The 24974-nt window shown below is 34.1% G+C and overlaps 1 protein-coding gene across 1 annotated transcript in view; it reads right to left on the bottom strand.

Moving 5' to 3' along the window:
* Nucleotides 1–4791: 4791 nt before the first annotated feature.
* HCRTR2 (hypocretin receptor 2) overlaps nucleotides 4792–24974 on the bottom strand; it is a 110521-nt gene continuing 90338 nt past the window's right edge. The window contains exons 5-7 of the mRNA XM_032299743.1: nucleotides 13412–13632; nucleotides 10585–10706; nucleotides 4792–8823 (exon numbers count right to left, since the gene is read on the bottom strand). Of these exons, the coding sequence (XP_032155634.1) occupies nucleotides 8594–8823; nucleotides 10585–10706; nucleotides 13412–13632 (573 nt within the window). The 3' untranslated portion in view covers nucleotides 4792–8593. The remainder of the gene's footprint in view (nucleotides 8824–10584; nucleotides 10707–13411; nucleotides 13633–24974) is intronic.

Here is a 24974-nt window from a genome sequence, read left to right as displayed (position 1 = left end):
TAACAACCGTGAGGTGGCATTTGAAGCTGAATATTCATAGTCCATGGGAAGAGCATGCATGCTGTTGCCATGCTCTTTATACAGCCTGCAGAATCATAATCCAAATAACTTTCTTTTCCTTATAAATGACCGAGTGTCAGGTATTCCTTTATAGCAGCTCAAAACAAAATGAGCAAACAAAGGAGACACGATTGATAGATACGTCCTTGTAATAACACATTCTAAAGGCATAGACTACATTTCACATAAAGAAAGTGTGCTTTTAGAATTGGTAGACTACATAGATGCAAGAAAGAATACATACGTTGTAAACAGAAAGATAATTTTCTAATAAAAATATTTTCATTAAATAAGTCAATTCTTTTTTGTTTGTTTGTCTTTTGTTTTTTTGAGACCGAGTCTTGCTTGCTGCCCAGGCTGGAGTGCGTTGGCGTGATCTCGGCTCACTTGCAACCTCCACCTCCCGGGTTCAAACAGTTCTCCAACCTCAGCCTCTCAAGTAGCTGGGATTACAGCCATGCATCACCACGCCCTGCTATTTTGTTTGTTTCTTTATTTATTTATTGTATGTTTAGTAGAGGCGGGGCTTCACCATGTTGACCAGGCTGCTCTCAAACTCCTGACCTCAAGTGATCCACCTGCCTCGGCCTTCTAAAGTGTTGGAATTACAGGCATGAGCAACCGCACCCAACCAAATAATCAATTCTTAAACACCAAAATGTTTGCGCACATGAAAAAAGTTTCTCTTAGAGAAGGAAAAAATGCAATATGATTAGTTTGCTAATCAGATAAATAGTTCTGCTGCGTTTTCAAGATGTCAGCATACAGTGAGGTAAGTTCTAGTAACAATTCTCAATGGAAGTAATAAAGCTACGGAATTTATGTAAAAAGTCCTTACCGAAGATGCATTTAAAGTGAATACTTCACAATTTTAGAAATTAAAAAATTATGAATAGCTAATACACTTTTTAAAATTAGATTAAGTTACTTCTGCTTCAACATGTACCCAATTAAAAGCAAAGGTTGGACAATAAGAAGTGTAGGTTGTAGAGGGTTTGAAAAATCAAATTAATCAGATTTATATGGTTTTAAGAATAATTTGTAAATAATAAAATTATTTTTAGGGCAATTTCTGAAGCAGAAGAGAAACGAATGTGGACTCATCACAGCAGAGATGGGGTGTATAAAGTGCTGTGGCTTGTGCCACGGCAGACTTCTCATCTGGGGTATCAGGAGTGCAATTCTGAATAGGACAGTACCTGGCTGTGCTGGCCGAGCCACCTAACTCCATGAGGGCTTTGTACCTTACATCAACCATTTCTTTTCAGTTATCTTGTCATCTAAGAGAGCAGGCTTTCTGTTGTATGAAAACTGTCAAGGATTTCATCAGGACACATAGTAAAAATTTGTTTGAAGTAAATTATATCTAGTCATGAGTGCAATTTCACCTGATCATCTTGCTGTTCTCTGAGTAGAGAAGGAAGGAAGTCCAGGTTGGGACTGATAGACTCAGATAAAATAAAAGGGTAAAGAATCCAGTAGTCCCTTTGAGGCTGAGAAGATACGTTGTAGTAGGAAGAAAAGGATGGGAGGAAAGGATGGAGAAGCAGATATTGACTTAACATAGAGTTCTGCACTTCAGTGGAGGATCTGTTGTTACAGGAGATAATAAGGACATGGTGCAGCATGTGATCTGTACTGTGCAAAACAGAGTTGTTTGATGAAGAAATGTAGAAATAAAAATCAGTCACATCAAAGAGACTAAGGAATAGTGAAGCTGCATTTCTGGATGCATTACCTACATTGACCCAGGGGCTAGCGACTATGACTTCCAGCCAGATGCCAATGAGTGTAAGCAAGGGGAGGAGAGTCCAAGAGGCTGAAAACGTCAGTAACAAAGAGAGGTTTACCATGATAAATCCTCTTACAGATTCCAGGTTTTAATCATGAAAGAGAGAGTAGATGCCTGGGCATAAATTTGGTGAGCAAAAAGAATACTAGTGCTACCTGCCAGTTTGAAGATGGCTAGAGATTAGGATTTGGTGTTCTCAAAGTATAGTTATTTTAGTAAAAGCAATTATGTGTTTTGTAGCACATAATGTTGTTTTGTTCACAGTGGAAAGATAGATAGTTCCACAAACACATTGAAGAAATTGTGAGAAAATGAAGCAAAATGATGAGTTGGGAAAGAATTGTCATGCAGCCATATTAACTCATTAATTGAAGAGATAATGATCAAATAACTTTTATGTGCCAGGCATTGCTGTAGGGAACCAATGAAACAGCAGGCAGCAATACTAATGAGAATGTCTTCAGCATCAAGAAACTTTATGTTCCTAAGGATTACTGGTAATGAATTTTGAAGGAGATGGACAGCTTACGGATCTCTCCTTTTCACTTGTCTCAAATTGTTATACCATATGACTGTTAGTTAAAAACAAACAAAAATACAGAGAATGAAAGAAAAAGAAAAATATATTCTTAAGGGAAAAAGCTCTCTAAAAAAAAAGCAGAAATATAGAACTTGGATATTTGTAAAAGAGTGAGGAGGACTAGACAGCAAAGGGTAAATTAAATGAAGAAGAGACATTAAAGAACTGGGATATGAAACTAATCTACATTGTGGGATCTATTCGGACTGATCTGAGTGTTGCATATGGAGAGACATACATAGACATTGAATTTAGAAATAATGTAAAAAATTTTGGATGTATTGATGATACTCTAAAATTGCAATTTTTCCACTTTATAATGAACATGCTATATGATCTAGACTCAGCTTTATAGGCAAGTCTTTCACTTAGTCTACCAAAGCCAGATAAACAGAGCTTTTAAATCTGTGCCCCTGTGAAAAGGAACACCGCTTCTTTACTGAAGATGTTCTCATTGTCTCATCTATAATAAGTTAGGTAAGCTTCATATTGCTATGCCCGGTTGAGGATTTTCCATTTCCACAAACATTTTGTTTGTACCATCCTTCCTCGGTGATTAAAATATTACCTTAAATTGATTACCTAGTAAACAACTGTTTTTTAAAAAAAATAAGTGTTATCGTTTTGCTATTGCTCAGGGCCTGGGCCTATGAAAAGTAATGCAATAGCTGTTTCGTTTCTGAAGGTGTCACAAGCGGTACCTCCTCAGACATATCTCCCCACTAACCTGCCATGGCCTTAACATAACAAGATTCTCAAAACTAGGATCCCTTCCAGCTCGAAGCAAGAAGCTCAGCTAGGGCTTGGAAAGAGAGTTGACACAGATTCAGAAGACCACTTGTAAACATAAACATTTGGAGAGGAAAATGAATGGCTTTCTTTAAAAAATACATTGGGAGGCTGAGGTGGGAAGATCGCGAGGTCAAGAGATTGAGACCATCCTGGCCAACATGGTGAAACCCCATTTCCACTAAAAATACAAAACTTAGCTGGGCATGGTGGCATGTGCCTGTAGTCCCAGCTACTCGGGAGGCTGAGGCAGGAGAATTGCTTGAACCCGGGAGGCAGAGGTTGCAGTGATCCGAGATTGCGCCATTGCACTCCAGCATGACGCCTGGCAATGGAGCAAGACACTGTCTCAAAAACAAAAACAAACAAAAAAAAATTTGATATAAAAAAGTAAATGTTTTACATTTTTGTCAGCTCGCTGCATTTGTTCTCAGATTAGCTACTTGTCATTTGTTCATCTCAGGAGACAACACAAGCCTAGGCAACTGGATGAGGTTGGGCTAAATGAAGGACCAGGAGTTCTGCAGGGCAAGGCATGCTGTGGAGGGAGGGCTGCTGATACTTAGCTTGATGTTGAAACTGAGGGTGAGCATTACAGGTGGAGAGTGAGAAAACAGTGAAAGGAGGGCAAGACCAAAGAGGTGCTTCCAGAATTTTGCTACCCAACTTCTCACGCATGGCCATTGGCCTGGATAAAAATGAAGATCCTGTGACCACTCTTCAGGGCTGGCTCCAGAAGGAAGAGTAGTCAAGTAGCTAGTCTGTGCTAATGGATTACTTAGAGCAAAACATTGTTACCACTGAATAACCTGTTTTTCTTGTAATTTCACCAGGAAAAGGTTGACTCACTCTTGAGACCCCTACTGAAATCACATTTTATAGGAGTCAAGTATTTACCTTGATGGGATACTTTGGCTTCATTTTTTATAAAAGTTAGAATAAACAGTGCTGAATAAAAGTGGATTTTTAAATTAATATCCTAAGGGTCTGATTCTGGAATTTCTCAGAATTATTTAGATAAAATTTGAAAGGCAGAAAATATACATTTAAAATTTATCAGTGAACATGAAATAATCCTAAATGCCTTACACAAAATGGCCCAGAAAAAAATTAATTACGTAATGTCACTTACCAGTCTGATAATGAATTGAAAATCGTGAGGTCATGATTTTCTCTCAGTCAATGTAGACTAAATCTCTCCACTCAGATAAAAGCTCCAAAATGTAATGCTCTATGTATCTGTTTTTCATAACTTTTATGAAATATTTCTGTACCAGTGATAACCTTCTTTGTTATAGAAGCTGCTCTTAAAAACAACATTAAAAACCTTTTATATCATGATTATCCATGGTTATATAAACTTATTGGAAAAAATGTTTTGATCATTAGGTACCGCACCAGAGGGCTTAATTCAATCCTTAACTGCAAAGATTTGACATTAACTATGAGTGAATATCCAACTTATCTAATCAACAACAACAAGATTTTTCATACAATAGAGGGGGCAATGTGAATGTGATTATAGAATTCTCGATATGGTTTTTACTTAAAAACTACATAATGCACATCCTTTACAGCAGTAAGTGTGTAATCACATCCGATTTGATAAGAAATTTCTTCATGAAGACACAGTACAATCAGGCATAAAGAATTTCAAGACAGATAATTGTTAAACAACTGACATAATGTTACACACATGGGATACAGCAATTATAGAAATACATTTCATGAAAAACATAAAAGACATTTAACTCCAAAGAGTATAAAGAAAACTTAAGAGACTAGAAATACGTGGCAAGTGGAGAGGGGTGTTACCCTTTGTTAGTAGCAGTCGTTGTATAGAAAACAATTCTCTTTGAACTTTGGGAAATTAGTGTTTTTCATGCCTTTGTACTTTATTTCTTGTGGTACATAAGGTAATAGAGTAGATTTTTACAATGTTTTCTCCATTGATATATTGTCTCTAAAAAACCTGTTTTTTTTTTTTTTTGGTTTCATGCAATTTGAAAACTAATTGAATAAAACTTAGTGGAATTACTTTTTTTTAACTTGTGACTTGTAGGAAGTAGAAAAGGCATTTGTTGTAAAACTAACTGACGCTGAAAAGCTTTCTAAATTGTAACGACTAGCAAGATTTCTTTTTTGAAATGCAGTTGATTTTTATTACAATTTACATCAAGTGCATTCTATTATTACACTAGTATTAAAATAATAATAGCCCTCCTCACAATTTGGGTCCATAAACAGCTTTGGGATTTTTTGCCTTTCGGATATTTCAGGTTTAAGCATAGCCTGACAAATTTTATAACCATATTTACCTTAATCTTCATTAAAACAATGTGTACTGGGAGTAGTATTCAAGGTCATTGTATCTGCCACTTGCAATTAACTCATCAATAATTTATAACACGGGCTTAAAGGCCAATAAATTCTCCACGCTTTGGAAATTTAGAAGTAAATTTCCTTACAAACTAGGAGTAATCTTTAGCCAAGACTAAATATTCAAGTATGAAGGTTTTCGTGGTTTTGTAGAAGTTCAGAAATAACAAGTTAAAATGCATTTGGTGTTAGATAAAATTATATCATTCCTATTGATAAAAATAGTTCAATGATATAGACAACTTAAATCTTTGAAATATAGCAAAAAAAAAAAAAGTGTGTGAGAGAGAGAGAGAGAGAGAGAGATACACATTCAAGGTATAGCATAAAACAGTCCCAACATATTTCTTTTGAAAGATGTCTTTGCATTTGTGTCATTAGCAAATAATGAGGTAAATAGTTGCCTCTTTGTTTCATAAGATTGGCAGGTTTTGGGGACACCTGTTTCTTTGTCATTTGTCCTGTTAAGGTAATCATACTAAATCTAGACCCTTTAGAAGGATTCGTGGATTCACATGTTGAGTGCTATGTACATAGTCTCCTGCATTCCCAGAGTTTCTTTTAAGTACTAGTTTTATTTTATTTCTCCTTCCAGGCAATGACCATTCTTAGAAACTGTCTGCAAAACACGTTATAAGTTTAAATAAGATAGGGATTTGAAACTTTTAAAAACTCAAGCCATCCAGTTGGACAAAAGCACACAAGTGCCTTAAAACCAGTCTTCTTTCACACTGCACTTATAACACAGTAGCAATTGTTTTGTAGACTGTTATTTTTCTAATAAGATGACAAGAGTGAGAATCAACACTGATACTTAGTTTTTTCCTTCAGACATCCAGCCACATTGAGGGTAGCGATGACAGTGGCCCCTGTTGTAGATAGATACCCATGCAGTAAAAGACTATTTCACGCAGGCTAATAAACTGATGTCAGGTGGTATCACTGAAAGCAGTGGATCTCAAATCTCAAAGAGTTTCAGAATCACCTATAGGGGTTGTTAACACACAGCTTCTGGGCTATCACCCCTAAAGTTTCTGGTTATGTAGGTGTGGGATAGGGTAGAAACTTGCATGTCCAGTAAGTTCCCAGATAATGCTGATGCTGATGGTATAGAAACCACATTTTTGAGAATCACTGATTTAGAGCAAAGGAATTCTGACTTCCCATCTATCACATAACTGCTGCTCTCTTAGTCAGTCTTTTCCTTTCTCTCCCCATTTCCCTCCCAATCTCTCTCCCTTTTCTCTCTCTTAAATTCTAAATAAGTGTTTCTGGGTCTAAGGAAGTTACTCTTCCTCTGAGCTATTACTTGGCTATTAAGGCATATTATCAATGTTATTTGAAGTTATCCTCAAACTATTTAAAGTGCTGTCATCACAATCTGAAAATCACAACTCTCCTTTCATGCAGCATAAATAAGAAAAGAAGTTTTGAAATATACAAAGGGGAGAAAGGAGAGAGTTAAAATACTTTGCTTTCACTGATTTCGTGCTGATATTTTACAACATGATCTCAATAAACCTTGTATAAGAAGATAATTTTTGCTTTGAGTCATAAAAGGCACAAGGTAACAGAATCCCAAATTTCAAGATTTGAAAACAAATTGTGGATAATTAGGTTGTCTTACTTTTCTCTGAGAGTAACGACAAAATGAGAAAATAACAAAAATTAATTTTCTATGAAATTTTTTTATACTGTGCTCCATATCTTTTCTTTCAAGACAATCAGAACTTTCACCTGTTACCATCATATAAGGTGAAAATAATCTTTCATAAACACTTATTTTACTTTTAATTTTCAGGTAAATATTCAAATCTGAAGAATTTTTCAAGGAAATAAATTTGAATATTCAGTGCTTTGACTCCTAGATCTCACATTTTCTACAAAATACACGATAGTCTATTCATTTATGTGTGAGTTATGAGCAAGCCCCTCTATTCTTTAACCACCTGGTACTCAGCCCCAGGCCCAGATGGAATCCACTGACATCGACTGTCACTGTAATTAAATTGAAAAAAAGGGCAACTGTGCTACAAGCTTTCTGGTGAAGACCACTGTCCTTGGTAGCTTCACCCGTCTGCCATGACCAAGAATCGTCCCCCAGATGTTTTGCTGCCTTGCATCCTGTCAACATGTCTCCCTCACTAGTCTGCAGCTCTTTCAAACGCAAGTTTGCATCTATCCCACCTCATTCCCTAGCACCTAGTACAGTGGTGCATTTTTAAATTAATCCAGCAAGGTTGACTATGTCATTTTTTTGTTGTTGTTAAAAGAACATAATGATGTGATTTTGCTTATTCTTAAGTGTTAAAGTCTTTCCTTATAGATGAAAATTATGTTAAAACTTTTACTGTAATACAGTCTTACTGGCCATATGTTGAGACAAGAAATGTTAGTAATGGTCGACTTACAAACCTGAGAAAATTGTGTAAATGAGTGAGTATGTAGTTTTGAAAGATAATTTTTGAATTACCTAATACAATATGCTATTTTATATATAAATATTTTCTTAGATATCACATTATAACAACAGTCTTGTGATTTTTCAAAAAAAACTATTAAGTCAACTAACATATGTCTATTATTAATTCAGAATTAGTAATTGCTACTTCTTTTAGTAGCAAAAAAATCATTGGATAGATTTTGGTAATTAAGAACCAATTTAAATATGAGAGGTTAAAATAATTAGGGATTATACGAAGAGTTAGAAATGTTTAAACATTTAATTGACACATTCTAATACATGAAGCTAAAAGTGAAATCATCTCAAATAAGTTCGGTTGAGGGTTAAACTTCTTACATATTTAAATCAAAAGTTTAGAAATCATTTTACACTGACTTTTTTCCTAATCTCCAAAGAGCAACAGATTAAAAAACAAAAATAATTCACAAGTAATTTTAGCTTCACATCAATAGGATAATAAAATTTCTGTTCCCAGTGATTTTAAAAAGGATAGTTTTACTCAAGTATCCTTGTCGTATAAATAAATATTCTACCAGTTCTGAAGTGGTCCTGCTCCATTGGCTGCTGGGAGTGTGCTTATGTTAGTGAGCACAACTTGCTCAGAAAGTTTTGATATGTTATCAAAGTTGCTGATCTGAGTGGTCAAGGACTTGCGGCTCTCTGTGCTAGTTCTTGCCCTGGTGAGCTGATCCTCCTGGCGATGGTGAACTCCAAGGCAACAGCAAGAAAACGCAGCTTTAAATTCCTCTCGAAACTTTCCTGGCAAACCAGAGAGAATGAAAGGAAAAGGAATTATGCATAAATGCTTCGACAAATCATGAATAGGGTACAACTGAGTTGCTCCCTTGAGCCAAACTAACAATGAGGTGTACTATTTTGCAAATATGGGGAAACTAGAAAAAGGAAATTGAGTTTATTGGAAGCTTGGTAGACTCTTGAAACAATGAAGTATTTCTATAAAATAATGAGGCTGCCTTTCATGTATGGTGCTTAGCGTGTTTCATTCTTTTATACTCAAACCTCATATATTTACACATATTGGTATATTTTACCTACATAACTATAACGGAAGTGATCATCAGTAGAAGAATGCTCAGAGATATTTAATAAGTAAACACAATGAAACATGTCATATAAAGTCAAAATCATGTAAAACTACCCCTGTGTTTTACTCTAAATAATACCGAAACAATTAAATCCATAAAATATCTAGAAAAAAATACACCCAGATATCTAGAAAATTTCCAGTTTTATAATCTATATAAGACAGAACAAAAAGCGAAGAGGGAAAAATACTGCAGAAGATATTCCTTGTCTTCAAATTACATGGGAAATATTGGAGAACTATGAGAATGAATCAGCCACTTTTATTACTGTGAATGGCATTATTAGGAATCATCATGTCTTCTCTTTTAGCCTCAGTTACCCACTGAGTTATTAGTGATTAAATGAGAAGATGAATGTTCCTGGGCCCAGCATGATAGCAGTCACATTAACAAGTTATCAGTGATTTTGCCTCCTCTAGCTCACTTTTATCCCCATACTTTGACTTTGACATCGCCCTGTGACTTCTGCTTCAAACACTTCTCATTATAACTTCCTCATAGCCTTTATCTGCTTAGCGTGAGGTTCAGAGCTTTGGACATTGTGCTAGATTTCTTATTTCTCAACAACTTAATTGGTTGCCTTTTTTTTCAACCTATGCAACCAGAAAGCCAACAATAAAAGTTGGAAGATGCATGTGATTTAATAAATACACCACAAAATGAATTTCTATTCTTTCACATAAAATCATCATATATTTGAAAATAGAAATAACAAAGAAATAGCCAATGAGTTGGAGATTAAGGTAATGTAAAGATGTAGCTAATTAAAACATAATTCTAAAAGTTAGTAAGGCAAAATGTGAATAAAACAGTAGTGAAGTACGTGAATTTTATAATTATATTAATTCCATAAACAGATATAAATTGGATAAGTTACAAATATATGTAAGTTTATGTTATTTAACTTACGCGTTATCTATGAGTAGTCAATGGGAAATGTTGGGTAGTCAGTGGGAAATATTGAGATAAATCCAAGAGATGATACTCACAAGAGAAATGTAAATATAGCAAAATATGTTAAAGTGAATAGGTCTCAATTCTGTCTCAGGCTACACATTTTGGAAAAGGAATAATACAGCAAAGCAAAACAGAACAAAGTATTTTATACTTTTGCAAATCATGAGTTTAAAGTATGTCATGTAAGATTTTGTGTTATTGATTTCTCAGAATGTTTACTTTTCTTCTATTTACAACATTTCTTATAAGTATTACATGGAAAAAAATCACTTATTTTCTCTGATGAGTTCAGTAACAAATATTTTTACTTCAAAAAGGAACATGCTCAAGACAAATCAGGTCAGGGGAAAAAAAAGCTTGAATAGCAACTGAACTCTTCATATAATTGAAGAGTGGTCATCGATTCCTCATCCTTGGTTAGAACTGTCGCTTATAGAAGAAACAGTTGAAAACTCACCACTGAGAAAATTATAAATAATTGGATTAGCAGCACTATTGGCATACACAAGCCAGTGTGAAAAGGTAAACCAGGCATACACAGTCTCTCTGTCTTCGGTATGGGTAAACATCCCAAATACTCTGTAGGAAAAAAACAACAGAAAAGTACCTTTTAATAAAATAATTAAATTCAAAGGTGAACAAGGCTATTAGTAGAGGTTGGTCTGACCCCTGTCCTCCTCTGTTGCAGGCATTGACCACAGATTGGTTTCTGAACCCATAACTGGTTTAGAATACATTCAGTGCCTGAACAGAACCTCCACAGCACAATTAATAAATCAAAAGCCAAGCCAGGTCAGAGAAGGTTCTCTCCCTCCCTAAAAATAGCAGACGTGGTATTTCCTGTGAATAAGAATACAGAAGTTGAATTTATATCTTCTTTATTTCATTTTCTAAATACAATTGAGTTATGTTATATTAATATTCCATTATGTGTATCATTTGAAAATCACTCCTAAATGATAGTCTTTAAATACTTTTTCATACTTTCATTTATGTATTGATCAAAGTACCATATGCCTTCAACTCCAATCATCCTGGACTATCTGAAACTTGCCTTCTGGGACTCCTTAATACCCAGAGAAGAAACAGTTCTCAATAGGGAGAGATTTGGTAATTTTTAAAAAAATTAATGTGTTAATTTTTCACGTATTTTAAACTTTAAAAAATATTTTATTATGCTATCTTTAAAGACTATTTAAAAATTTTCTCCATACTTAGAAATGTCCCATCTACCAAATTCTAATCACTAACCTGCAACAGATAACTTACAGCTACACAACAAGGTTATAGGCCAAAGATGATATATTTTTCCTGCTAAAGTCACCATCTTTGATTGTGTGATTTGTGCCCCATTTGTGTGTGTATGTGTGTGTGTGTTTTACAACAGTATGTGTGTGTGTGTGTTTTACAACAAGATAGCATGACAAAAATGCACTTATTATATAAGGTGATGCTCTAAAGAGTACTAGACTTTTACAAAAATACTATATAGAGTGAAACAATATGAACAAAAGGCATGTGTCATCACTCTTTATCTATGTTATCAGCCTTCACCTCAAAATATCTTTGAAATCCTGGACAAACCTGAACTGCTATAAATAAACTGGTTTTGACTAATCTGGCAAAAAGTTAAGTTTTAAGGAGAAGAAGCTAGAAATGGTTTTTGTGGGAGAAAGAAAAAACAAATTTAACATGCAAGGACAAAGAAAGATACAAACATTTGAAAAAAAAATGTGTGTGGTAACAAGAAAAACAATTTTCAAGTTCTTTTTTTTTCAAAAGTTTTTATGTTGTAGAAAAGAGGAAGATGCCCAAAAACTTGAAATATTTTAAATTTAACATGGCCTCACTCCTTTGAAAGTTATTTATTTTTCTTGGAAAGGAAGGGATTTGAGTCAGAAGAATCAGACAAATATTACTGACCAAGAAAGTATTTGGAAATAAAAAGAAGGAGCAAATTCTGAGATACAGGAATCCAAATACACAACCCAGAGAGAGGTAAATTCAATTTTCATTGAATTTAGACTGACTAAAAGAGAAAGAAGATTAAAAAGAGAAAGAAGAAAACCCATCCAGTAACATAACATGTTTATAAAGTTCTTAAAAGCAGAAGACACTATCTAGCAAGTGGCCATAATAAATCTGTATTAAATTTCTATGAGAAAAAAAAAAAAGAAGCAAAGGATGAAAAGATATGAAGGGCAAAATAATTTGTTTTCTTGCAAGCTAGCATATATCTCAAGGACCCAGGCCACAAAAATTATATACTTTAAGGCTGGGATTATAGGAAATAGCATTACTGAAGAAAATTTTATTCTCCATTTCCTCGTCATTGAAAAAGCCATTAAACAATCAAAAACAGGGGCCAAAGAGAATGAAAACTCTTTGCAGCCAGTTATACCACCTTTCTCTCACTCCAGCCAATGCTCCCTCTCTCCAGAATTCCCAGCTGTGAGGGATATGATACTGACTCTGACAGGGAAAAGGGAGAGGAGCAATTCTAGCCTAACTTAGAAGCCTGTTATAAACAGAATTGGTATTGCCTTGGGACCAGTCTATGTGCAACAGTTTTGATAATTCCCAATAAAGTTGGCTGGTCATGAAGTTCACTGGGTACCACTGCTTCTGTATCTGCTGTTCATGGCATTGGTCAATTTCTTAAACTTAACAGTTGTGCCTGCATTGTAACAAATAACATACTTTCTCTGATTTTTATTAATATTTGTCCTGAGGTGATTCAGTGACTTCAGGAAATTAATTTTCTTTCTTTCTGTTTAGACATTCGACATACACATCTGCCTTGATTGCTTTTTTTTTTAAGTGCTCGCCAATGCACTTTTAAGTATAATTCACATACTAACAAAAGATTCTTATCTTTTTCTATCTTTAAGATAGAACTCTCTCACAAGGGGCTATTTTTTTGGAAAAGAAGTTTTAGAAAACCCATTTGTTCTCATCAAGAAAGAACTACAAGCTGTAAATGAGATGCTACGCATTAGAGCTTTGTCTGCATCTAAGGTTTAGCAACTAGCTTGAAGAGATTGGAGAAACATCTGTTTTATGTCTGCCATGCAACTGAGAATACGCATAGACAAGAGCACATGTCTCAGCACTCTTAAAGGCTGTTCGCCGTACCTGCTGGCAACAACATAACTGAGTCTTCTGGCCTGGCAAGGTATCTAGGCAGAAAGTTTAGATTTTTCTCTGGCCGGTATAAAAAAGAAGTTAATTAAGAACCAAGACATGGCAAGCTATTTCATTTTTAAATAACAGATATGTTTTACCTCTTTAGCATATTGAGGATGCTAATTGGTAGATAGCAAATTGCAAATACCAAAAGCACAACCATCAACATCCGGGCTGTTTTCCTTCTGGCTCGGATCTGCTTTATTTCAGCAGCCACAGCGCTTATCCGGGACTTGGTCGGCTGTCCTGGCCCTCGACACTGTGAAACAGGCTGCAGGGGCTTCCATTTTCTCTGAACTACAGATGATGTTCCAGGGATCTGTAAGGAGAAGAGACAGACCCATATTGCAATTTGACTTAGGAAAGTTCCACTTTGGGGAAGTAATTAGAAAACACAGTCAGGAAAGGTTTCCAGACGCCTGAGGTCTGGGAGCTTTGAGCGCCTGCTTCTCCAGAACATTTGCTGAGCTTAGTATGTGCTTGACATTAATTCAGTCGAATGCCAAATAGGAGTTTGGGTGGAAAAAAAAAAGTTGAAACATCAAAATTTTGTCAACGTCTAAAGAAAGCTGCAAGTGGAAAAGATATTGTAAAAGATAAAAGCCTGGGAAAGGAGAATGATAAAGGGATGACAGCCATATTATCTTATTAGGAATTTTTGTTCAGCTCAGATAGTAAAGTTTAAAGAAAAGGAAAACTCAGCAACTAACATCAAGCAACCTTTATGGATTTTTTTTTTTCACGCATCAATACTGCCATCTGCTGCCAGACAGAGAAATAGGACTCAACTTCCCAAAGCTTTTTAGGTTTTCTGCTTCTCAAGTTCAGACAAAGCAAACCTTTGAATGAAAGAATATATATGTGTGTGTGTGTGTGTGTGTGTGTGCGCGCGCGCGCGCGCGCGTCTGTGTGTGTTGTGTGTGTGTATATATGTATGTATATAAAATCAAGTATTCTCTGTTGTTCACTATTTGTAGTTATAAAATTGTTTGAAACAAATTTTGTGGTCCAACCCTTGCACACAAAACCATTGAGGATTTTTTGTGGTCTTACATTATTTCCAATAGCTGGAATTTGTAAGAATAGTTACACAACTTGTACTTTTCCATTTCTTTTCAAAGTTATTTGATAATAGCAGGGAGTCCCTCCAAGTATAATATTTTCTTAGTTGTAAGCTCATGAAGATTGATAGGGTTTAGTCAACACAACAATAAAATTCAGCATGCATAATTTTTTAAAGAGGAAAATGTGCCAACAAGCGCAAGATAAGGCCACGTTTATTCTATTGAGATTATTCAGCTTTTGCTTTTTGTCTCTGTGATGCAAACCAGTACTGAACAATGTGTCCTTGTGGTCTTTCAGAATAGATATTGGATAGATTTTGTTGCTTTTTACACCACAAGATCAAAGTCTGTTCAATAATCTTTAATTTGAGAACAGAATTTTACATAAATGTCCACACAGATAAATTAATATGGCATTTCCTTTGACCATATTCTCTCTCGAAGAAGCAAATGATGTTAACAGAAACCTGCCTTAAATGGAAAATATCTGATAAATTATTTGTCTTCTCGCTCTGTATGTCTTCTCATGTAGACAACCCTTTTTACATAGTAGTGGTTCAACTCAATCTTTTAATCCATTGGTTGGAGACAGACAGGAACCTTCTCTTCTGTGATTCTCATTTTAAACAGAAATTTTTAAAAACAACTCCAGCAATGAATGTTTGAAAGTTCCAGAATACTTCTATCGTGAAAAGCCGATATGTGTCTGCTAAATGATCCCGAACTGTTTTCTAAATGTTCTCTGAGAGATCAATTAAACTTCAGCGATTATATCACTGACTGTTCCCCTGAGGGAGAGAATCAACATTTTGCATCTGATGACTTCTGCAACCATGAGAAACAGTTCTCAATCACCTGAGGTCGGGAATTCGAGACCAGCTTGACCAATATGAAGAAACCCAGACTCTACTAAAAATACAAACAAATTTTGTATTTTGTAAAAATACAAACAAATTAATCAAGCATGGCAGTACATGCCCGTAATCCCAGTTACTCAGGAGACTGAAGCAGGAGAATTGCTTGAAGCCAGAAGGAGGAGGTTGCGGTGAGAGCTGAGATCTCGTCATTGCACTCCAGCCTGGGCAACAAGAGCAAAATTCTGTCTCAAAAAACAAAAACAAAATAACAACAAAGAAAACAACAGTTCTCATAAAGAAAAAACAGCTATGGGGAGCATAGTTATGGTCCCTGAAATCAGGAAAAATAAAATGTAGTGATGCCCTTTTTAAATGATGACCTAAATAAAGATAGAAGATGCTGAATCCTGTACTCATTTTGAGGACACCTAAATTTCTCCATTGATGTGCTGTCTAGAGACACTTAGAATCCAGAGAAAGTCAATATAAAATCAAGAGGAATAACTGACATTACTGAGTTCCAGAAACTATGCATTAATAATCCTTAATGCATCCCTAAAACTACAGTATTGTAAACCTTATAGATTTTAATTAAGCAGACACTGAGGAGAATTAAGTAAAATACACACATTCTGCTTTTATTTCACAATTATAACTAAACTTTATAATCATATTTAACACAAAAGTATACCCTGAAAAATATATTACCATAGTTATGAATTAGAAATAGCATGTACATGATGTACCTTAAAACCTACTCTGTCTTAAAAAGTGTTTGTGACCAGGATAAAGTTATGAGGAAGGTGCAAACATGCTACAAACATTAAAAATATTATGAATAAACAACAAATTTGCCAACATACATGAAACGGACAAAGCCTGTGAAAGACAAAGTTGACCAAAACTGACATTGTACTTACAATCTTGCTACAAAAGAATCTCCAGGCCCAGATAGGTTTATTAATGAATTCAATCAAACAGTAAAGAATAACTAATACCACTTTTATTCAGACTTTTGATGAAATGTACAGAAAATGCATTTTTCAACAAATTTCATGAGGCCACATTTATTTTGATAATTTAAAGATATGACAACAAAAGACAGCTAACAACTAAATATCCTTCATGATTAGAGATAGAAAGCTCCTTAAAAATGTTATCAAATCAAAGCCTGCAATATATCAGAATAGGATGATACCACTTGCTCAATTGGATTTATTCTAGCAATGAAGTGGTGGCTTACCATTCAAAAAATCAAGTCTTCTCTCGCCATTTATTCTGAATATTGTACTGGACTTTGAGCCAATACAAGCAGGAAAGAAAAATAAATAAGTAAATAAATAAATATGTCTACAGATTGGTTCTATTAAGAAGAAATTATTGCTTACAAAGATCATCCTAAAGAATCCACAAAAAACCCACTAGAACTTATAAAAGAATTTAGCAAGAAGCAGAACACTAAGTCAACAGACAAAAATTAATTGCACTTCTATATACTAGCAATAAATGGGAAATTAAATTTTAAAAGTTTCAGTAACAGAATGTGTTTTAGGCACAGATTTCATAAAATATTGACAAAATATATACTGAAAATGATGAAACATTGCAAAGAGACAACAACTCCTAAATAGATTCATTATGCTCATGCATTAAAAGGCTTAGTATTGTTAATACGGCAATTCTCCCCAAACTGATCTATAGATTTAATGCAATTCATCACATTCAATACCACAACAGTCTTTTTTGTAGAAATTAAAGTACTGATTTTAATTTTTATGAAACCGCAGAAGACCTGGAATAGCCAAAACAATTAAAAAAAAGAATGTATTTTTTTTTAAACTTTAGTTGCAGGACTTATAAAAACTCATTTCAAGATTTATAATAAAGGTACAATGAGTGTTGATGTGTATTTGTGTGTATCCCAGAGGACTAGTCTGATGTATATATTTGATATTCACCTCATTTAAAACATGGAAAGTGGCATTTACTGGCCAGGGAAGGAAAGGTAAGTATTCAAAGCAAAAAGTATTCAAGTCAATGTAGGAAGAAAGTATATGAGCAATTAAATCATGAGTAACATTGCTTAATGATGGCAAAAGACCAAGCAATAAACTTTAAAAATACATATGCTTTGAAATCATTGGCGACCTTTGTGTAAGCAGTTTCACTGTAGTGATGAAAGCTGAAGCTAGGTTGAAGTGGGCTGAGCAATCAGTGGAGGTGGCGGTGAGTGAGAAAAAAATGACAAATGGAAATAAGTCAAGAATTTTATCTGGGAGGAAGAGGAGCAGAGTTAAGTTCATGGCTGGATGAGTCTGAGAGTTTGGATGATGCTTTTTCTTAATACATAGCAAACGCCTGTTCCATTTGCTAAGTGCTAAGAAACTTCTAGGACAAGGCCCCTTTCCCCTTACCGTATTCTATAGCCATTATCCATTTCATCATCACAGAGCACAACAAATATTTGGTAGGCACTGGCTGTCTCATATGAAACAATAACCTCCTTGCTTTTCCCTGTTCAGCAGGAAAACATAAAAATTTTCCTTGCCCCTTGCACCCAACACCATATGAGCATAACTATGTTCAAACTCCGAGGAAGAGTTTCAGATTAAATTCCGTGATTTCTTGACACACTTTTTGTTTACTTCGGTACTGCTCTGTTAGAATTAAGATTTGCATGCTAAATTCTTACCATGAGGACTATAATTTTATTCGTCCCTTCATTCATCCCTTAACACATTCTTGGCTTCATTCTCACTATGAATAGCTCCACTTTCAGAGTGTACAGATGGCCCTCTTGGATGACAACTGCAGTACCTGATCTTCTCACTATGCCTCCGGCCCCTTGTCCAACTCCAGATCTGTTATCTCGCAACGTTGTGCTGTCACACAGTCTATGACTTCTTTGTAAAAAATGGTTTTCCCTCTGCTCTCTGGGACTTGATATAGGTTATTTCATTTTTTGCACTTCTATGGACCATTTTAATGTCCATATGAGTACAGAAAAAAACTTTAATCAGAAGTACAGGAAAAACAACCCTCTCATTACATTAACATATCAAATTGTGTGTTTAATCTTTCTTTGCTTTCCTGTGGTTTCAGCAGAATAACTTCCTAAAAAAGAAAACGAAATAATTCTTCCATTAAAAAAAATGTAAAATATCCCATCAGTTTTGCTCTTTCTTCAAAAAAAAAAAAACAAGGTTTATTGAGATATAATTCATATACTATAAACCTCACTGCTTTAAGGGGTTCAAATAAATGATTTTCAGAATATTCATAGAGTTGTGCAACTATCATCACATCACCCCTGTCTAATCTAGAACATTCTCATCACCCTCAAATGAGGCTCCAAATCCATTAGCAGTCATTTCTCATTTTTTGTTCTGCCAGCTTCTGCCAAGGACAAATAATTTTGCCTCTATATATTTGCCTATTCTCAACATTTCATGCAAACACAATTATATAACATACGGCCTTTTGTGCCTGGCCTCTTTCACTTAGTATGTTTTCAAGATTCATCAATCTTGTAGCATATATCAGTGCTTCATGTCTTTTAATAGCTGAATAATATTTCTTTGCTTACATATAGCACCATTAGTTTATCCATTTATTCACTGATAACATTTGGATTGTTTCCACTTTTTGGCTACTATGAATTATGCTGTTATGAATATTCGTGTGTAACTTTTTGTGTAAACATGTCTTCAGTTCTCTGGGTATATAGCTAGAGATTGAATTGGTGGGTAATGTGGTAATTGTCTAAGATTTTGAGGAACTACCAAACTGTTTTCCAAAGCAGTTGCATCGTCTTGCATTCCCACCAGCAATGTAGGAGGATTCCAATTATTCCACAACCTTACCAATAATGATTACTGCCTTTAAAAATAAAAAAAAAAGTCTATGCTATTGAGTGTGAATAGGTGTTTCATAATGATTTTGATTAACATTTCTCTAATAACTAATGATGTTAAGCATCATCTTATGTGCTTACTGACCATTTGAATATATTCTTTGCAGAAGTGTTTATTCAAATCTTTGCCTACTTGTAATTATTTTTTAAATTATTAATTCATAAGAATTTTTATGTATTCTGGGTACAAATCCCTTAACACATATATGATTTGCAGATATTATATAGGCTTTTAAATTTTTTAATGGTACAGTTTGAAGCACAAAAGTTTTTATTTTGTCAATTCTAATGTATCTATGTTGTCATTTGTTGCTTATGGTTTAGGTGTCATATTTAAGAACCTACTGCTTAAGCCAAGGTCATGATGATTTGCTTTTGTGTTTTCTTCTAAAAGATTAGCTCTTACATATAATTCTATAATTCACTTTGAGTTAAGTTTTGAATATGGTGTGAGGTGAGGTTCAACGCCATTCTTTTGCATTTGGATACATAGTTATCTTAACGCCATTTGTTGTGAGGACTATGAATTTTCCCATTGAACTGTGTTAAAAACCTTTGTCAATACTCAATTGATCATAAATATGAGAGTTTATTTGTGGGCTATGAATTCTATTCCATTGATTTATATGACTAGCTGTATGCAAGTACCATGCTGTCTTAATTACTGTGGCTTTTTATTAAGATTTGACATTCAGAGCTAAGTTTTCCAATTTGTTTTTTCTTTTTCAAGGTTACTTTTGCTATTCTCTGTCTCTTGCATTTCCACATTAATTTTAGGATCAGTTTGTCAATTTGTGCACAAAACATGAAAGCCATCTGGAATTTTAACAGGAATTGCTTTGAACTCATAGATTAATTTGGAGATTATTTCTACTTTAACAAGATTGAATCTTCTAATCCATGAACATGGAGTATCTTTTCATTTATTTAGTTCTTCTTTATTTCTTCAGTATTTTGTACTTGAAGGTGTACATGTTGTGTACAGATTGAATATTCCTTATCTGAAATTCTTGAGACCAAAAGTGTTTCAGATGTGGGATTTTTTTTTTTTTGATTTTGGATTATTTTCCCATACATAAGGTATCTTTTAGATGGGACTTAAGTCTAAACCCAAAACTTAATCATGTTTTATAAACATTCAATACTCATAGTCTTAAAACAAATTTATCAAACACTTTTAATAATTTGGGGCATGAAACAAAGTTTTGGCTGACTTTAACATGACCTGTCACATGAGGTAGAAGGAGAATTTTCCACTTCTGGCATGTTAGCTCTCAAAAGTTTGGGATTTTAGAGCAGCTAGACTTAGGTTTTGGGTTTAGAGATGTTTAACCTGTACTACATATGATTCAAGGATTGTGCTGGTAAACTTCCTGAAACTGAATATGGTGATGTAGAACACGATGTTACAGATATGGACTATGTGATGGTTGAATGGAAATACTTCTGAACTGACTAGAGAAACTTGTATAACTGTAGCCTACTCATTGAAGTTTCTAATAATTAGATCTGTAAATGATATTCATGTATTGGATTTGAAAATATCAAAGGAGTATTGTCTATTTTATTGATTTGATCAACATATTTATTTTTAGTAATTCAGAGCTATTTCCTTTTGATTATTTTTGTTGCCTACATAGAGACTAGAACCACATCATTGAATAGATGTACCTTTTTAAATACAAAAATAGGGTGATTTTCTCCCTAGATCTTTGTTGCCTATGTTAGAATCCTCAGCAATAGAGTGAATTCATAATTTTCTTTATAGGGGATTATAACTGCTGCATGGAATCCATGTTTCTATAATTTCTGGACCTTCCCTAAATATACATGTTTATGTTAAAGCCTTTTTCTAGTGTTTTTTTTTAAGACAAGAATCTTACTCTGCCATGCATGCTGGAATGCAGTGGTACAATCTTTGCTCACTGCAGCCTCCACCTCTTGGGTTCCAGTGATTCTAATGCCTGAGCTTCCTGAATAGCTGGAATTATAGTTGTGCACTGCACCACCATGCATGGTTCATTTTTGTATTTTTAGTAGAGACATGGCTTTGCCATGTTGACCATACTGGCCTTGATCTTCTGGCCTCATGTGATCCTCCCACCTCAGTCTCTCAAAGTGTTGAAATTACAGGCATGACTCACCAAGCCTGGCTGAAGTCTCTTATTAAACTTGTTTACTTAAATTTATTTCTAGGTATTTGATTAATTTTATTGCTATTTAAATTAATTTTTGGTAATTTCATTTTGAATTTTTCTTTGCTCATGTATAAAAATAAAATGGATTTTTGTATATTAATATTTCATCTTGAAAACTAGCTGAACTCATTTATTTGTTCTAATATATTTTTTTGCAAAATCTTTAGAATTTTCTATATAAAATATCACCTAACATACATGTAGAAATAGTTTTCCTCTTATTTTGCAATCTTGATGACTTTTATTTTTTATTACTATTAATATTATCTCTTGCCTGTTTGCCCTGCAGAGAATCAGTTCTATTCAATATTGAATGAAAATGGTTATAGCAGACATACTTGTCTTGTTCCTGCTTTAGTAAGGAAATATTCAGTCTTTCACCATTAAGTATGAAGTCAGCTATCAAGTTTTCATAGATGATCTTTGTCAAATTGAGGAAGTCCCCTTTATTCCCAGATGGTTGAGTGTTTTTATCATGAAAACGTATTGTATCTTTTTCAAGTGCTTTTACTGCATCTACTAGGATGATGTGATGTTATAGCTTTATTTCATTAATATGCATTGATTGATTCTCATATGTTAAACCCACCTTCCAACGGCATGCTAATTCACAGTTGATTTATTGGGTATAATTCTTTTTATATATTGTTGGATTTGGTTTGAGAGCATTTTGTTGAATACTTTCGCATCTATATTTATAACTATATTAGTCTGTAGTTTTATTTTATTGTAATGTCCGTGGTTTTAATATCAGGGAAATTCTGGCTTCATATAAGGAAATGAGAGTGTTTCTTCTTTTAGTAGTTTTTGGAAAAAGTTGTGAAGGAGTGGCATTAATTCTTGTTCAGATGTTGAGTGCAATTCAATGGTGAAGCCACTTGGGCTTCTCTCTGTGGGAAGTCTCCTGATTACTAATTTAATCTTTACTCAGATTTCCTAATTCTCTTTAAGTCAGGTTCAGTAGTCTCTGTCTTCTATGAAATTGTCCATTTCATCTAGGCTATTTGCTGGCATACATTTTTTCATACTGTTCTCTTATCCTCTTCTTGTTTCTGTAATGACAGTAGTGATAGATAAGCAAAAGCAAATCAAATTGGGAAGATAATTTCTGTTGTTAGTGATTTTTGTTTTCTCTCTTTTTTCTAGATTAACTTAGGAAAAAGTATGTCATTTTCTCTGATCTTTTCAAAGTACCAACTTTCAGGATTATATATTTTTTCTTTTGTTTTTCTATGCCTCATTTATTCCCTGTCTAATCTTTATTATTTTTCTCCTACTATCTGCTTTGGCTTTGATTTTTTCTCTTTTTTTTTTTTTTTTTTTGGTTTGGTTGTTTCTTTTGGAGGGTTGTTTTTATTTACAGTCTTTCCTCTGTTTTAATATAGATGCTTACAGCTATCAATTTCTCTCTGAGCACTTGTTTTGCTGTATTTCGTATGTGTATATATGCTGTTTTCATTTTCACTCATCCAAAAACATTTTCTAATTTCCTTTTTGATTTCCTCTTTTACCTATTGATTATTTAAAAGTATGATGTTTAACTTTCAAACAGTTGTGAATTTCAATAATTTTCTTTCTATAATTAATTTCTAATATAATTCCATCATGGTAGGAAAATCTATTTTGATTATTTTGATTGTTTAAGCTGTATTGAGGCTTGCTTTAGGACATTTCTTATAACCTGGAGAAAGTTCTATGTGCACTTGGGATAAATATGCATTCTTCTGTTTTTGATGGAGTGTTCTATAAATATCTGTTAAGTCCAGTGGTTTCATAGTTTTGTTTAAATCTTTTATTTTCCTGTTAATATTCTGCCTGTGTTTTTTTTTTTTTTTTATCCATTACTGCTTGTGAGTATTACAGTTTTCAACTCTAATTGTCTAACTGCCTATTTGTCTCCTGAATTCTCCTAGTTTTTGCTTGGTGTATTTTGGGTTTCAGTTGTTAAAGGTATGTATGTTTACAACTTTTATATCTTCCAGATGGATAGACTCTGTCATCATTATGAAATGTCCTTCTCTATGTATAGTCATATTCTTTGTTAAAGTTTCTTTTGTCTAATTTTACTTAACCACATTAACTCCCTATTTGTGATTGTTTTAGTACATCTTCTTCTGTTATTTTACATTTAACCTATCTGATATCTGAATACAAGGTATGTCTCTAATCAGTGTAAAGTTGGATCATGGGATTTTTTATTATTGGTTGGTTTTTATCTATTATGCCAATCTATGCCCTTTGAAGTATCTAATCCATTTACATTTACTTTAATTGTTAAGAAAATATAATTTATATCTGCCATTTTACTATGTGTGACATATATATTGTATCTCTTGTGTTTCTCTATTTCTTCACTACTGCTTTATTTGATGTTGAGTATTTTCTGTATACCATTTTAATTCTTTTGTTTCTTTACCTATATTTCTACATTTTTCAAAAAAATTATCTTCTTAGTGGTAACACTGGGGATTAAAATTAGCAACTTAATCTAAACAATGTGCTTAGATTATGCCAATATAATTTTAATAGTATAAAGCTAATTTGCTCCAATATAGCTCCATTTCCTCCTCCTTTTTGAATTACATCTGTATACACTGTAATCTGAATCTTCACGTTTTTATAACTATTATTTTATGCAGTTGTTCTTTACGACAGATAGCAGCAGATAAAAATGTTTATACTGTCTACTGTATTACCTATGTAGTTGCCTTTACTGGTGCTCCTTAATACTTTTGCATGGACTCGAGCTACCACCTTCCTGATTCTGCCCCTGCAATTGTAATTTGTTTGCTATTTTCTCACACTAGACTGATTTGTCATCATCAAACATTATTTATCTTAAGTTCTCTTAGAAGAGTGCTGAATAAAAAGCAGCAGAAAACTTTGTGATAAAAACTGGAAAGAGAAAGGTCTTTCAAAGGCCTTGAAAAGCTGAACTATAGCTTCAGACCAAAGTATCTATTACAGTCCATCCTCAGTACCTCACACCATACTGGAAACAGAGTATGTGCTTAATAAATAATTGTGAAATAAATTAACACAAGTTCACATGATGATTAAGATTTAGTGTTGAATTATATGAAGGATCTGAACTAGAAAAAAAAATTGACAGAAAAATGAAAGGGCCAAGCAAGCTAAGAATTAGTTCTTTTAAAAAATGAGCTTTAAAAAATAGTCTGTAGAATTTCTTGACTGAAATTCTACAGTCAAGAGTATTCTGGGTCAAATTGTAAAAACAAAACAAAACAAAACAAAAAAAAAAAACAATTTAAAAAAGAGAGGGAAGGAATTTAAGTAGTTGATTACAACAAAGCATTAGCCAATTCTTTTTTTTTTTGAGACGGAGTTTCGCTCTTGCTACCCAGGCTGGAGTGCAGTGGCGCGATCTCAGCTCACCGCAGCCTCCACCTCCTGGGTTCAAGCAATTCTCCTGCTTCAGCCTCCCAAGTAGCAGGGACTACAGGCACACGCCACCATGCCCAGCTAATTTTTGTATTTTTAGTAGAGACGAAGTTTCGCCTTGTTGACCAGGATGGTCTCCATCTCTTGACCTCGTGATCCACCCGCCTTGGCCTCCCAAAATGCTGGGATTATAGGCGTGAGCCACCGCGCCCAGCCTAGCCAATTCT

Source organism: Sapajus apella, unplaced genomic scaffold (genome assembly GCF_009761245.1).
Source record: "Sapajus apella isolate SASKATOON/1434 unplaced genomic scaffold, GSC_monkey_1.0 scaffold41, whole genome shotgun sequence".
NCBI lineage: Eukaryota > Metazoa > Chordata > Mammalia > Primates > Cebidae > Sapajus > Sapajus apella.
Note: the sequence above shows the minus strand (reverse complement) of the source record. Positions and strands in the feature narration are given on the sequence as shown.